General features: G+C 45.7%; 1 protein-coding gene across 3 annotated transcripts in view; it reads right to left on the bottom strand.

Moving 5' to 3' along the window:
• Window positions 1–17,041, bottom strand: part of LOC138557981 (zinc finger protein RFP-like) — a 250,146-nt gene that overhangs the window by 124,156 nt on the left and 108,949 nt on the right. For all 3 annotated transcript variants that reach the window (XM_069642638.1, XM_069642639.1, XM_069642640.1), the window contains exon 5: window positions 10,899–10,921. In XM_069642638.1, the coding sequence (XP_069498739.1) occupies window positions 10,899–10,921 (23 nt within the window). The remainder of the gene's footprint in view (window positions 1–10,898; window positions 10,922–17,041) is intronic.

Raw genomic sequence — 17,041 nt, 5'->3', positions numbered from 1 at the left:
CAATATGATGGTTTGTACTGGTTCTGTTCAGAATGTAAGACTAGTAAAGTCAATGGTGACTTTACTTGCCCTGGGAGACAGTAGTCAGTCCCAGGGTATGGAGTCTATACTGGGGGGTCACTATGACAACCCCGTGTCACTGCACTGAGGGTGCTGTGTAACACACATCACAAAAACACATGAAACCCTATGGAGTAAAAGACCCCACAGCCCATTAAACACATCTAGATTCAAAGAAACACACTCAAATCATGCCCAAGAGTGAGGGTAAAAGAGTCTCACTCTTGGCAGGAGAAAAAAATAAACCCCAAAAAATCCAGCAAAGCTGCTGGGGGACTCACTAGGTTAGGAAATTCAGCCTAAACAGAGAATTCTCCCAAACACCTACTCCTCCAGCAAATGTGGATTTTGATGTTTCTGATTCTGAGAGTGTTACTTTAGAAGAAGTAGATGAGTCCTTGTTAGGAAACCCTCCAACTCCTTTGCCTGCTCAGAAAGCACAACCTCTGTCCACAGGGACCCCCACAGGTCACACTCACTCCTGAATTTATTGCACTTGAGAAAATGAGACTTGAATTGGAAGTGAAACGTATTGAAGCACAAACTGCCATGAAACATCAAGAGTTAAGGCTCAGAGAAATGGAGCTGAATCATGAACTAGAGATGAACAAATTGTCTGTGGAAAATGCTTCTCTCCCAGAGTCTTTTAGGTCTTCCAGCCCTAAGAGACCCCGTATGCCAAAGGAAATGATTGGTATGTATGAGACTAAACTTGATGTTTTGGATTGGTTAGCAATGTTTGAGTACAATCATGGGATTCAAGGTATCTCAGGGAATCAGCTGATTCCCTGGCTTTTCTCTAGGCTCCCCCCTTTTGCAAGTGATGCTGTAATGGAGTTGGGGGAGGAGGATAAGCAGGATTATGAGTGTGTGAAGCTAGCATTAATAGCTAGGTTTGGGAAGACCACTTCCCAGTATCTTAAGAGGTTTAGATCCCTCAAAAAGCATGATGGTACCCCTTGGGTTACCTGGGTGTGTGCATGTTTGAAAAACCTAGATGGTTGGGTTAAGGGTTACAAAGTGAACACTTATGAAGGTTTGAGAAATCTTGTAATGTTGGAGTCTGTTTTTGATGTCTGCTCCCATGAGTTTAGACAGCACTTGGCTGATTCAAAGGAGATAGATCCTAAGAAACTAGCTAAGGCTGTTGACATATGGGTTGCCAACAGATCTAATCACAAGTATTCTGGGTTAACTCAGAAGAAGGATGAGGGAAGGCAGCCAAAGAGAGATGACAAAGAGAATTCCAATACCTCCCATCCAGAAGAGGTCCCCAAACATAACCAGGGTCAGCCACAAGGGAAACCAAATAGGGCCAGTGTACCTCCTGGTGCCAAACCAGAGGTAGGTCAGGACATACCCCCATTCCAGAGAGCATTTGGTAAATCCTTTAGTTGTGGGTCAACTGACCATATGAGAGGAGGTCCCAGATGCAAGGGTAACCCTGCAGGGGTCAGCACTACCTCCTTAGCCTTCTCCCCAGAGGGAGAAGTATAGATGGCTAGTGCCCTCTTTCACTTGTTTGCCGAAGAACCTTTGGCTCTTCAAGCAACTGTATCCTTAAAGTCCAAGGGTCTGGGTAAGAAACAACATAGTGATGTGTATGACTCCATTCCTAAAAACTCTAGGGAGTATTATTGCCATGAGAGATACTGGGGCCAGGAGAACAGTTGTGGACGAAAGATTTTTCAGGCCTGAGGATATTGCTAAGGCACCCAAAGGCCCCACCAAACTTGCTGGAGGACCTGTTCAAATGGTTCCTATTCTACCAGCTCTCATTCAGTATAACAAAATGACAGTGAGGATCCCTTTCAGTATTCAGAGTGAGGTGCCTGGAAGAGTCCTGTTGGGGAATGATCTAAGAACTCTAGGAGTAGTATCCAGTACCCCCAGGCCTCCCAGTATGGATATACAGAAAAGGGTAAGTCCCTATTTTTTGTTAAAGGGGGATTGAGCTCACAACGGGACTGGATTCTCAAGGAAAAAAAGTGACCGAAGCTCAATTACCCCTCTTTTTGTCCGCTTTGCAAAGCGATCAGGGACAAGGGGATTTTTTTGATAGATATATTTCTTACCTATCTAGAAGTCGCATAAAGACATATCATTGTCCAGAGAGCAATCAAGATGAAAAACACAAAATTTTAATAGGTTAAGTTATACACTTTTAAGAATGGTCGGTGCTTTCCACAAGACACCTCCAAGCTTAAGAACAAATTAGAACACATGAAATTAAAAAGTCCGCAAAAAACACACACATATTCTATTTGTGGTGTCTAGGGTTAGTAAAGTGATAGTTCCAATGTGACACTTTTACAAATCAATTATTGGATTTCTTGTTCTGTTTGGGGAAACCAAGACATTAAATGCACAGCATGAGAGTTTTAACGCGGCAAGAAAAACACATTTGTTTTTATGTTGGGATGTCTACATATGTTTCGGCACACAATTTGCATCAACACCATCCCTGGTGTTCTGCTGTTCTAGTAGTGGCCCTCTTCAGGACAGGATACTGATTTGAATTGACATAAATTCGAAAACCCCAGATGTTCACTCTATTTTCCAAAGCTGTAAAGAATGGAAATATGGAATTTGTGTTAGTGCTTTGACACAGTTTAAAAACTCTTCTGGTAAAAGTTCATGCGAAATGGATACTCTATTCTCCACATTCCCACTTGGCACTGACCTTTATATGCTTTTGTGGTCGGACTCAAGTTTTTGATTTTTGTTATGAACACACAATGAAGTCACTCCTTATTTTCTGTGTGTCGCCAAGAAGTGAATTACTTCTATGTTATTTAGGCTTCAAGGCATCTACAATTTTCCTTCATTTTGGTCTTTTCGTCGGAGTACTTCAGACTCTAGACCTAGAAATAGATTTCATATATTTGTTTTGGCAAAACATTATCACCGTATTTGTTTTTCAAAATGCAGGATTCGCTGCATCATTTACTGACCTGGTAATTTAATATCCAAGTCGTGTTGTTCCGTTTTTCGCTAAATCCTTTTACGGCTGCACGTTGGCCCTGCGTGCGTTTTTTCCAAGGGTTTCGTATATTTCTTTAGTTGAGATGACCTAAAAGGATAGAGCCAAAATTATTGGGTGCGGGCTCCCCCTGTTGACAAAAAATATACTTGTTTTCCGCTCACTCGCGGGATTCTGCGGTTGTTTTTTTTATTTTTGTATATAGTAGAGGGGGCAGCAGACCTCAGCCATGCGATTAATTTACCTTTTAGGAAGTTCACTGGATCAGTCTTCCTTGTTCGTCGTGCAGCTCCTCTTCAATTTCAGCGCGAGAAGACCAACTTGTTTGAATTCAATGTCGCGGGGGAGGAGATTGTATTTCTTCCGTATTCGCGTGTCATGTGACTATCGCGTACGGATACCAAAAGGCTACTTCTGTCTTCTTGGCAACGCAGGCGGCCATTTTAGAGCGTGTCTACCAGAGCTCTTTTTCATACTGGTATTGTTGAAAAACAGTTGTGCTTTGTTTGTTTAGATGCATTAAAACAAATATAGGCAAAGTAAATGCTTAGTTTAAAAATTTAAAACCACTCTCTGATGTAGGGCCGTGTGTGGCCAACTCCATATATTATTAAACTCTCATTTTGGGATATCGAGATACAGTCGAGCTGTTCTTTATCCGTGTACACAGAGATGAAAAAGCCCTCTCTATATTGATGAATTTTAGCCTATAGGCTTGTTATAATTGACAGAGTGCTTATTAGAAAAAACAATTTCTAGAAAGAGGCCTAGATAGATTGGCCTGTCTAGCAGTAAAACAAAAAAGTTTTACAAAAAAGTTTTTCTCAGAAGAAAATACCCCACTCGACTGATGAGTTTAAGCCATTTTTTACAGTGTCCAGATCAAAAATCCATTTTTGTTCACACTTGCGCAAGGCCAGGTCGCGGTCTCCTCCTCTTTTTGAAATCTGTACTGTTTGGATGATGAACCAGAATATTTCACATGGTTTATGTTTCAGAAGGATGTAGTGGGCAACTAGAGGTTTATTAGATGTTTGATTTCTTATGTTGGTCTGATGTTCTCCTATACGTATTTTGATGTGTCTTTTTGTTTTCCCAATGTACAAGAGTTGGCATGGGCATTTGATCGCATATACTACCCATTGGGAACTGCAATTTGTAAAAGATTTGAAATGCCAAAGTCTTTCTTTCAAGATGACGCTCTTCATATTTTTCGTGAGTGAGCAGACCGAGCACATGCCGCATTTAAAGTGTCCTGTTACCGATGGCATGTCCCAAAGCGTTTTTTGTGTTTCTGCTTGTTTAATTCGAGGATATGTGTGGACCAGATTGTCCTTCAAGTTTTTTTGTCTTTTAAATGCAAATCTCGGGGGTGCCGGATTGAAATCTTCAGTTTTTATAATATGCCAGTTCTTTAAGACTAATTTACGTAATTTGTGGCTGATTGGGGTGAAAGTTGTAATACATGTCATTTTTTCCACAGTTGTTTTATTTGGCGGGTTAAGACATGTTTCTCGATTTTTATTTTTCGCATTTTTGTATGCCACATTCACATGCTTCTTTGGATATCCTCTTTGTTCAAGGCGTTTTTTTAGTTGTTTGCCATGGATCTTATAGTCATCTATATTTGTACAATTGCGACGTACTCTTAGAAATTGGCCTATCGGTAGATTAGCCTTTAGGCTGGCTGGATGATAGCTCTTGTACTCGAGGAGTGTATTTTTGTCCGTTTTTTCCCTGTATAAATTTGTGGTTAAAAAACCATTTGTCTCTATTTTGATTTCGAGATCTAAAAAAGGAATGCTTTTTGTGTTATGGCACATGGTAAACTTGATGTTGGTATTGCATTTATTTAGCCATTCTTGAAAATCCAGTAGAAGTGGGGTTGGACCTCTCCAGTATGGAGACCCAGAACCAAACCAAATTGGCTAGAGAGGCCACCTTAAGGGACCACTCTAAGCCTGTGGGAACCTCTACTGAGAACCCCACTACAAGCCCTGGTGTTGGTAAGTTGACCTCTGACCCAGGCACATTTCAGGCTAGTATGTTAGGGAAATGGGAGCCCAAACCAAGCTCCATCATTGTTCCCCCAGTTTTAAAGTCTCTGACTCCCCCTGCCTCTGAGGAAGAGGGGGATAGACCAACTGGACCCCTCTCTAGGCCTAAGAGAACTGGTAATTCTCAGTGCTGGTGAAAAACCAGAAAAGATAAGTCTAAGGCCAAAAACCTTCAGACTGTTGGACCTTCTACAGAAGACTCCAACCTAAATCCTAATGTTAGGAGAGGAACTCCTAACATAGGTAAGGTTAGATCTAAGAGGAAGAGGAAGCATGTACCTTGCTTATCCCCAACCCCTCCACCCAAGAGGCCTAAGACCCTACCTGCTCCCAAATTAGAGGTGGTGAGGACACCTGGAGGCCCTCCTCAATCTAAGGGAATCCTTTACAAAGACCCCTTGAAAAAGCCTATCACAGGTTCAGGAGTTGTACCAATTTATGAGGGACTGGTCAACCAGATCCCCTATAGCTTCAAAAAGAAAGATGTCTCTCAAAGGATGGTTAGGTCATATAGCTTACAAAGGAAAACCTTTGAGCACAGAGCAGGAAGTCACCACCAAAATGCTGATGGCCTCTCTAGGATGTTTGTAACCGACTAGAGGTATGAGAACCATCCAGGAGTGGATTAAATCCTCCTGTCCCTTAGTCTGGGGGGAGAGGATTAGGGAGAATTCTCATTCTATGGCTAATTTCCCTTACCTAGTGAGTCCCCCAGCAGCTTTGCTGGATTTCAGGAGTTTGTTTTTCCACTTAGTAAGAGTGTACTCCTTTTTTCCCACTCTTATTTGTGTTTTACCATGTGTGTTTCATCTGCTTTTGTGATTGTGGACTCCGGAGTACACCACTTCAGTAGCCCCCTTCTTTTGTGTGTTACACAGCACCTTCAGTGCAGTGACACAGGGTTGTCTTTTAGACTTTCCACCGACTCCATTTCTGAAGCTGACTGCTGTCCCCCAGAAAAGGGTAAAGTTGCCATTAACTTTACTTAGTCATTTAACCACAGATCCAGTACACCCCATCTTTCATGGAGTACTGGAAGGGTTAACTCTTAACTCTTTTTATCTGTACCTCGTAGAGCATTGTTTCGCTCTTTTAACATTTAGAATTGGCTGGTGGCAGTGGTATCCAGCCTAAACTTTCCTACAGCGGTTATCTTATATAAAAGTGGTAACATTGTAGGCTATTTTATTAGCCTCAAACTTAAACCTGCTTGACCAAATATTTTTTCTTTTGGCTCTGATGCGGTTTATTCGCCATTTCTTTTTGTTAAACTCCTTCTTGTGTTTTACTTTGCGTGGCAAACTAGGTTTGCCTTCTTTGTTCACTGTCTTTTGGTGGGCTTCTGCCAAGAAGCCCTCCTCTAGTGTGGAAATCGATATAATATTGTGACCCCAATCGCATCGTTTAAATGTATGTTGGCCTACGCCAAGCTGTCTAAAGAATATTATGTACATAGGTTCCGCGGCAAGGTCTTGACCTCAATGTATCGTGTAAGCCGCCATCTTGGATCTAGCCGCCATTTTAGGTACTCTTGCAGTGTGGAAGTCACCCTGAATCACAAAATGGAGGTCGAATGACATTTAGAGTAAGACTTCGGCGATGGTGACCTCCGCACACGTGAATGAATAAAATGTCCGCAGGCTACTTGTTAGGGTCATGAACTAAGACCCTGTCCTCTGTTTAACCTATGTGTAAATATGTAACCGTATCAGCGGAACTGATCTAATGTATGGAAATTGTGTGTTCGACCTGGCTACGAACCCTAGCCATGGTTCCAGAAATGGTTAACTTGTAAGAGGGCTGGCCAATGCAGTACGAAATGTATAAAAACCCAAATATCCCGATGATCGGTCTCTCCCACTTTCAGTGCGAACCTAACGTTGAAGGTTCGCGTGTTAGTCAGAGGGCCGAATAGCTATTCGCGTGTCAATTGACTTTGGTAACTTTGTAACTTTGAAATAAAGCGCTTTGTATGTCCTTTGTAACCTGTGTTGGTGTGTTTCCTTTTGGGCTTCCCGGCCTCATATCAATTTCTCTGTTTCCACACTAGGCACATGGGTGTCTAGGTGGGCTGAATGTGAGGGAGGGGTGAGTCACCCCCTGCACAGGGTATCCTAGGAAACCCAAGTTGCACTTTTTCATGATTGGCTGAGGCGGTTGTCCGGGCTGGACACCCCCCTGCTGTGTGATTGACTGCCAGGCTGTGTGAATGGGGGATTTTCGCATAAATGGCAGGTCTCTTGGGCTGGAAGTGAGAGAGTCGCCAATGGAACTACAAGGAACCGAAGAGAAGCGGAGGAGAGGTCGACTGCTGCAACTATCCCGTACCGGTAAAGCCCTGCTGCAGTCCTGAGCTATCTACCCTTCAACAACTAAAAGAAGATCCATTCCGGAGTCTTCTTCCCTTGAGCCTGGTGGGGATAACCAGCTCGTCTTCCTCAGCCAGAGGAATCCCTTCGTGGTCGAAATCACTGCACATTGCTGTAGTGGTTGGGATAGCCACCTGAAGAACCTCTCCTGTTTAAAGGAGCAGACCTTTTATTCATCGTCGCTGCTGCCGGCCTCATCCTTGTGTGGTGCAGACCCCCGCATCGTCCTTCTTCGTGCCGAAGCTCCTGGAATCGTGGGTCTGCAGGAAACTACCAGGAACAACTGCCGTGACACCAGCTTCATCCTTTGAGAAATGTACTGTGTCCTGCTTGAGGAATTTGGGTGAATCCCTATTTCTCTTCCTTAAGGCTTGTTGTTACTTTTCCCTCGTTCTTTTGCTTCCGAATATTGACAATATCAAAGTACTCTTGGCTACGTTGAACCGTGAACTGTCCGACTGTGTGATCCTCGACAACAGGCACCGGGTGTCACTTGACCCTGGCTCCGGCCCTTTGACTCTTGAATTCCTGTCTATGAATGTTCTTCGATTCTGTCTGCCTAACTATAATATTGCCTATGATTTTTACCTCCGACTCTCTCTGGGTATCTCAGGTGCTAAGTGTGTTTTTCCCCCGGTAGCATTTCTTGTCGCGGATACGTGTTTATTTAGTAGACCGACTGTCAAAAAGTGATCGCAATCGTATTCACGGTAACGTGTCTTGTTTCATAACACCGGTTCATTCAAACACAGGGTACTTACCTTGATCTATACCGTACAAAGTGAATTGGTTAGTTGTAGTGTATTTTACGTGTTGTTTTGAATTTAATAAAAGTGTTGTATTTATAACAAATGATTTAAAAATAAATGTACTTATATTTTTTACCTGAAACCTTGAGTCAGTGTTTGCTTGAGTCACAGTAATTGTGGTCCCTTTGTGTAATCTCTGCTACTGCTCATATACTCTTGAGATAAGCCTGGCTGCTCCGCCACTGCTACCACTTTAACATAGTAGTACAGGCTTGTACCAAAGGTAAAACTTGTATTGCCACCTGTAGTCTTAATTGTGTGCAGTGGTCCCTAAGGGCACTGCACAGGATTCTGCCTAACACAGGCAAAGCCCTGCCTCATGGTGTGGGGGCTACATCAGGTATACAGAATTAAGGTAAATGCACAAACGGGCAAAGCCACACCTCATGGTGAGGGGCTACATCAGGTATACAGATGCATGAGAGACAACATTAAGGTAAATGCACAAACGGGCAAAGCCACGCCTCATGGTGAGGGTCTACATCAGGTATACAGATACACGCGAGACAACATTTAGGTAAATGCACAAACGGGCAAAGCCACGCCTCATGGTGAGGGGCTACATCAGGTATACAGATGCATGAGAGACAACATTAAGGTAAATGCACAAACGGGCAAAGCCACGCCTCATGGTGAGGGTCTACATCAGGTATACAGATACACGCGAGACAACATTTAGGTAAATGCACAAACGGGCAAAGCCACGCCTCATGGTGCGGGGGCTACATCAGTTATACAGATACACGCGAGACAACATTAAGGTAAATGCACAAACTGGCAAAGCCACGCCTCATGGTGCGGGGGCTACATCAGAAAATGAGATGAGGGTGCACACCAGGTGTGGATTTGGCTTTTAAATCAGGCGAATGTCAGCCAGGTCAGTAGCATTAAAGCCTCCAGGGCCACTCCCCTGCTGGCATGGAGCTGCACCACTGTTTGTGATCACTACCACTCAGCTGTTCCCCATCATTCCACAGATGGTCTCAGCAAAGACTAGAAACATGGATTGGCTGTTAGAAGACATGTGATATATAGATAAGCCAAAGACAATCCTATTTAAGAACACTCTGAAGGAGGACCTAAAAAGAGAGCTTGTGAACTTCTCATGAATAGACTCATGAAAAACAGAGCTTTCCAGAACTCCTGGCAGGCAGTTCCCTTGTGGCGTAGAGTCGTACAAGATTACTGACTACTAGGAAGAGAGCAGATGTTTTTGCAGATGTTTTCTTCCTCTGCACCCTGGCTCTAAAAAAAGATGACATTCAGACAATGTCTTCGAATGTTCATGTTATTTTTGCTTTTGTATTTTTAAACTTTAATTTGACTAACACAGTGGCTATCATGAATTGAGGTTAGCACCTGAGCACTGAGGTTTGGAGACACTCAGCTGTCTTGTGGTACACTTCTGGGAAAAGCATAATTCAAAACCTCTGCCCCTTCCTGGACCTTTTCTGGCCAGAATAAATGATTCTTGCATGCACGGGAGGGGGGCTTGAAGAGAGAAATAAAATGGGACAATTGTTACTGTTTTCCCTTTATTCATTGCCCAGAGCTTTAGACTGTTTTTAGGTCATTGCCTTAAGGCGCCATGGGTTTCTGATAGAGTTTTGCCAGCCCCTTCCATTTAATGGATGTGCAGTGTCTGAAATACCACCACATGATTACTGACGTCCCTACCTATCCTGAGGGCGCTGCTGCCACTAGATCTTTCCTTTTACTGTGTAATATTTTAGATGGCTGTACACATGTATTGATTGTCTCTAGGATTTAGATGAATAGAAGTGAATAGGGCTATATGCAATTACTATATTCAATCACATTATTGCTAATAATGGGGACTGCTTATTGTTTGACTATACTATTGTTATTTCTATTTAATGAGGTTCATTATGAGTTTGACGGTAAAGGAATTCCGGCCAGGCTCTATATGCATTTCTGCCCCTTGTAATCAAGCTAAATCTGCCTGATTACAAGTGGCAGAATGGCAGGGTTAATCCCCAGTTAGAGAGTCCACAGGACCTTTGGCTGAATTACCAAGCAAGTACTTGCTAAATGCTAACTGTGTATTTTAGGTTTGTATGTCCCACTGCTTATCACATCTCCCCTTTCTAAGTACCACTGCCTTGCACTAAGAAACTCATTTTATAGTCACCCTAATTGCACACAGGGGGCATCAAACATATGCACTTCTTTGAGTGCAGTCTCCTCTTTGTTGCCTTCTGCTTGTTCGTGTCAATGAAATGCAAATAATATTCTGTGCAAAATGCGTTTTCTGTGCATATTTACCGTTGATAATGCATGACATTGTAAATGCCTGCCACCGTGCATGTTAATGACAGGAGGCATTTACATGGCTTCCTATGGCTTCAGTCATTCAATGCATTTACGCCAGCATCACAGTCAGATACTGGAGCAAGTGTATTTGGATCTGACAGGCAGAGCAGATGGGGTGGTGGAAAATACTCGAACATTCTCAAGCGAGTGCTATGCCAACTATGCTCACACCACTGGGGCTTGCATTGTATAGTTGATGTATGACTCCAGGGACTAGGAACATGTGATGTTTAGAAGCCTCATCATATTCAGATTTGCTGTTCGAAAAAAGAAAATCTTGTCTTACCTTCTTAGAATGCTCCTGATGTCCTGCAAAAGATGGAGAAATGAAAGGACTCAGTTACTACTCATGCTGTACAAACACTTACAACACGTCCAGCATAACTAAGGCACAAAAAGGGATTGCATGTTACAGAAACTCTGCGGTAACTGTAAATGCAGCAATACGTGTGTTCAATGTGGATGGATCATGAATTGTGAAGAAGAAATAATGCCCTGACATCAGAAAAATGTTAACATGCAACATTCTTTCCTACTATTTTACATGGACATATACAAAAGTGTGGGGTAAATAACGGCCCCACAAAATGTCAGAGGTAGAGAGGCCATGCTAGGCCCCTATTGTTAGAGTGAAACTGGATTATGTTGAGACCCATTGGAAAATGCAGGCCAATTGAAATCATTTCTTTCTGATACAAGGCCTAGTGAATGAACTAAAATGGGCCTATTTCAACTTTAGTAAAATACAAAGACACTGGGCCTCATTATAAGCTTGCCGGTCCCGTAACAACGGTTCTGGTAAGCTTGCCGTACCATTGTTACCGGACCAGCAAACTATGAGTCTGCGAGCGGGTGCCCTGACGGCAGAAAGGCACCCGCTCGCAGACCCTGACGGTAGCACCGGCACCATTCTGAATTGTGCCAGTGCTACCATCCTCCCCATTCCCATTAAGCCCTATAGGGCTCAAATGGGAATGGGGAGTGAATATTACCGGCACCCGGCAAAGGGGAGTTACCTGGTCCGCTGGGGCTGCAATGCTCCGGTAAATCCCCATTGCTGGGTGCCGGTAATAAAAATTATTTACCGGCACGGCTACCGACAGAGTCATAATGACCCCAACTGAGTTGAAGTGTGGGGGTCAATACGAGTTTGGAGGTAATGGAAAAACAATGCCGGTAAAGGATTACCGGCATCGCATACTGCCCTGGGCTATTCCGACATAAGAACCCGGTATTAGAAGCACCGCAAATAACAGTGCCTCTAATAGTGGCAAGGGCGCGGGCATGCAGGCCTTCAGGCCGGCAATACTGGGATGCTGCTAACAGGAGGACATCACAAGTCAGGTGGACATGCAAATACCGGCATCATGAAGGCGCTAATAGGGGATACCGGCATGCCGGCAATACCGGCATCGCAAAGCACCCGTAAACTGCTATGTGCTGTGTTCCCAACTGCCACAGGTGCACACAATCAGCACAGGTGGAGGCAATGGAGTCTGGGCCAGCACAAAAGGAGCACACCCACACACCACACACTTTCCCACACCAAAATGATTCCACTAGTAGTAGCAATACTGGGGCTGGAGGACATGCATGCATTGCTACACCAGCCACAACAACAGGCACCACAGAGGAGACGCAGGAGGAGAAAGAGGATGAGACAGGCCCAGCAAGCCCCACCAGTGCAGCCAGTGGTACCACGCAGGCAGCCCCCAATCCCTCGCATCAGAGCCAGTCCATTCATCCTAACCCCTTGCAGATCCACACCCTGTACCGTCTGGACCGGGACACCATCACCACCATCGTGGACATGATACATGACATTGTCAGCCTCATTGAAATACGCACCGCCATCTCCCCTCTCTTGAAGGTAGTGCCGGTGCTCCACTTCCTTGCCACAGGCACCTACCAGCACACAGTGGGCACATGAATGGCATATCACAACCCTTATTTTCTCGCATGCTGAACCAAGTGCTGGATGCCCTCCTGAAGCACACCAGGGACTACAAATTCCTACTACGGACTCCCCAGGACTCCCCAGGAGATTTTTGATACAAAGGTTGGCTTCCATGCACTTGCAGCCATGCCAAATTGTATAGGTGCCCTCGACTGCACTCACGTGGAGTTGGTGGTCCCACATGCCATGGAGGTGGTATACTGCAAGCAATACCACTCCATCAATGTACAGATGGTATGCGACGCCAACAAGATCAATACACATTGGGCCTCATTACGAGGTTGGAGGTAAGGGATTACCGGCACCGGTAAGGATGCCGGTGCCGGTAATCCCTTACCTCCATATTCCGAGGTCCCTTAGTGGGAGCCGCTAAGGGACCAGGGAGCTAATAACTGGCCCGCTATTAGTGGGCCCGTTATTAGCTCCATCCCCAATCCCATTGAGCCCTATGGGGGCTCGAATGGGAATGGGGAATGGTTCTCGGAATGGGGACTTACCAGGTCCTCCAAGGTTGGAATGACGAATGACCCGGTAAATCCCTATTTCGAGAACCCGGACCCGGAATGCAGTAAGGAGGTAGCCATGGTGCTAATAGCACCATGGCTACCTCCAGCCTCGTAATGAGGCCCATTGTGTCCGATATCCTGGATCAACACATGACTCAATGGTCCTGCGGACTCCACGCTACCACGCTACATGGAGCGACATGCAGGGCGACGTGCCTGGCTGCTTGGTAAGTTGCATGACAGGCACACACAGTGAAATGCGGAGGATAGATGCACACACCACCATGGTGTCATTGTTGTGGTGACAGCACGATGTGCACATCACCTAACGCTGTGCCCCAAAGCAACTCAAACTGAACATGACAATCGAATCCCATAGCAATGAAGGAAGCTGCACACCTATCACAACATGCCAAACTAAAAACCACCCCACATCCCACAACACGTTCACCACCCATCATCGTACCTCACTATCCGTAACACAATCCAGCAACATGCTGTGAATATTCACTGTGTAAATGTCTGCAGCAAATCACTACACAGGACAAGCATCCATGGGAGTGCACTGAACAAAATCGCCAAGGGAATCCACTGCTTGTCACAGGGCCGCCACCACCACAGAGGTGCAGCATGTCACCATCGTAATAATCAGCACTGAATGCCTAATATTGCAGAGCCTGCTGCCAACGCTGCCAGTTAGAAAATCATACAGAACACAACACATCACAAATTAGACACAAATACAGCGGTATGCGTCCACAATGCATGAGCAACATGAAGGCAGTGTACACCGTGTATAATCTTGGAGATGCAACCCACACCATAAGTCCATGGCACAGGACACAATGAGGACATTAAAATTGTGTACATACAACCAGGGACATGTGCATGTGACCAACCATTATCTGCAGGCGTGTGTGACTAGTACAGCTGTCCATCATGAAATGACTAACATATACCTTTTATTGCCTCTCATGCAGGTGATAGTGGCTATCCCTTGAAGCCGTGGCTCCTCACCCCTGTCCGAAACCCACGAACAGGCACGAGGAGGACTACAATCGTTCCCATACCCGTGTGGTCATTGAGCAGACCTTTGGCCTTTTGAAGGCACGGTTTCGCTGCCTTAGCCGGTCGGGTGGAGCACTCATCTACAGGCATGAGAAGGTGGCCAAGATCATCATGGCATGTGTCATGCTGCACAACATGTGTATCCGACGGAACGAGCCCCTGCCCCCTGACATTGAACTGAAACCACCTGGTGATGACGAAGGGGATGAAGAAGATGTGGCTGCACATCATTGCGGTGCCGATGCACAGGAGGGACGTGCTGTGCGTCAATCAGTGATTGCACAATATATCTGACACACATGGGTGCAGAGGGTGACATGAAAGTTGGACAGAGGGCACTGGGTGTGGGGGTACATGTACACTATGCACTGTATATGAATAAATGACACATGCGCAATGATGAATGTCCACGCAAGATTCATTTTTCACACAAGGGGTGTATTTAACTGTCCAAAAAAGATTAAAGTGCTCAAACCCTCCACCTCACACACCCTCTCCCCCTCCGCCTCCCCCAACAACTCCCCCACATACCCTCACCTCCCCCTCCCCAACAACTCCCACACACACCCTCACCCCTCTCCCCCTCACCCCACAACTCCCCCTCACACCCTACCCCCTTCCCCCTCCCCCCACAACTCCCTCACACATGGTGTCCAAGCAAATGCTTCATGTGTCAGTGTCTATTGCCTTCATCAGGCTGCCCCATCTACATCCTTCCACTTCCTGCACCTGGTGGTGGCATGTCTAAGCGGCGCAGGGTGCGCGCTGACCTGCGTAGGGGGCTAGTTTGGGTGGAGCATGACGAAGAAGAGGTGGCTGCTTGCTCCATTCTGGGGGCTGGACGCTCAGCTTCCATGGAATCTGCAATGCCGGTGAGGACCTGCCTCAAGGCAGACACCTCCTTGCATAATCTATTGGTTCTTTCCACAATGATCTGCCTCAGGGCAGACACCTCCTTGCATAATCTATTGGTTCTTTCCACAATGACCTTCCTCAGGGCAGACTCCTCCTTGCATAATCTATTGGTTCTTTCCACAATGACCTTCCTCAGGGCAGACACCTCCTTGCATAATCTATTGGTTCTTTCCACAATGATCTGCCTCAGGGCAGACACCTCCTTGCATAATCTATTGGTTTTTTCCACAATGACCTGCCTCAGGAACGCAGTGTTGTCGCGCCCCTCCTGCCTCACTTGGGCATTGTCTGCAACAAACTGCCTCACTAGGGCAATGAGCTCCTCCTGGTGCTGTGCTGCGTGGCCTGCCTGCTGCACTCCCACCTGTACACCAGTGGAGTTGGAGGGTGCATGTATGTATGTATGTATTTAATTTGTGTATAGCGCCCGTAGCCCACGGGCATCAGGGCGCTTGTACATAAAACACTGATACTGCGTGACGGAACGACAAGTACGAGACGGACGACAAGTACGAATAGCTACTGCCTTATGCGTGCCCCTGAGAAATGGCCTTCACCCGAATTCTCATCTAAAGAGGTGTGTCTTCAGCAGCTTCCTAAAGGCGGAGTGATTAGCTTCAGACCTCAGGGATTCGGGGACGCTGTTCCATAATTTAGGAGCCAGCACAAGAAAAGATCTGCCCAGTCCGGTTTTTAGCTTGAACTTGGGCACGATCAAGAGGCATTTTCCCCCCGAGCATAGATTTCTACTGGGATTGTAGGGCACTACACTCGTTTTCAAGTAGGAAGGCGCTGTGCTATAAAGGCACTTGTGTACCAGGCAGAGAGCCTTGAACTGTATGCGCTCTTCTACTCTAAGCCAGTGCAGAGGAAGCCTCTCTTCAGTAACATGGTCTTTCCGCTTCAGATTTTTCACTAACCTGACCGCGTTGTTCTGGATCACCTGACTGCTGGATAGATCCTTGGATAAGGCCCCCAACAGCAGGGCATTCCCGTAGTCGAGCTGTGAGAGGATAATGGCTCTGGCTATCGTTGCCCTGTTTCCCTCATTAAGCAATGGCTTAATGGCTTTCATAAGCCTGAGATAGTACGCTGTGTTTCTTTGGAGGAAACTGGTCTGGGCATGAGAGTCGACCACAGAGTTGACCATCATACCCAGAGTCTTCACCTTGGGGACCACCTGAATAGTGGCATTCTTAATTTGGAATGAGTTGTACTCTGCCCCCAGTTTTTCCAGCTGACGACTGGAGCCAAACAGCATCAGTTCGGTTTTTGAATCGTTCAGGCACATCCAGTTTGCCTGCATCCAGTCATCTATTATCTTGTAAACCCTAGTGATCACTTCACTGTCCGTGGCATGATTCCTACCCCCCAACTCCAATATGAGTTGGGTGTCGTCTGCATAATTTGTAAACGACACTCCGGCTTTCACCAGTAGGCTACACAAAGTGCGCATATATATGTTAAACAGCATTGAAGATAAGCTGGCCCCTTGAGGCACTCCGAATAGGATGTCACATGGGTCGGAGAAACTGCTACCCCAGTGGACTCTCGCTTGGCGGTTGGAAAGAAAGGACAGGAGCCAATCAATAGCTCCCTCTGAGCAACCAACATTCTCTGTAAGCGCCTTGATGAGAAGGTGGTGATCCACCAAATCAAATGTGGCACTAAGGTCTAGGAGCATCAGCATCCCCAACTTGTTTTCGTCCAACAAAGTCAGCATCTGATTCTGCAAGTCCAGCATGGCTGTTTCAGTGCTGTGGGATGCTCTGAAGCCAGATTGTTGCTGGTGCAGAATCTCCTGGTTCTCTACAAAGTATTGGAGTTGCTGTCTTGCTACCTTATCTAACAGTTTGAGAACAAAGTTCGAGTTGGTTATGGTACGAAGGTTTGCGGGATCTTTGGGATCTAGGCCCGCTTTTTTAACAAGCGGGGTGATAGTGACTTTCTTCAGATCTTTAGGAACCATGCCCTCTTGAAATG

This window comes from Ambystoma mexicanum, unplaced genomic scaffold (assembly GCF_040938575.1).
Source record: "Ambystoma mexicanum isolate Mex_15411 unplaced genomic scaffold, UKY_AmexF1_1 Mex_scaf26, whole genome shotgun sequence".
NCBI classification, from domain to species: Eukaryota; Metazoa; Chordata; class Amphibia; order Caudata; family Ambystomatidae; genus Ambystoma; species Ambystoma mexicanum.
This window is presented reverse-complemented; position numbering and strand designations above follow the sequence as displayed.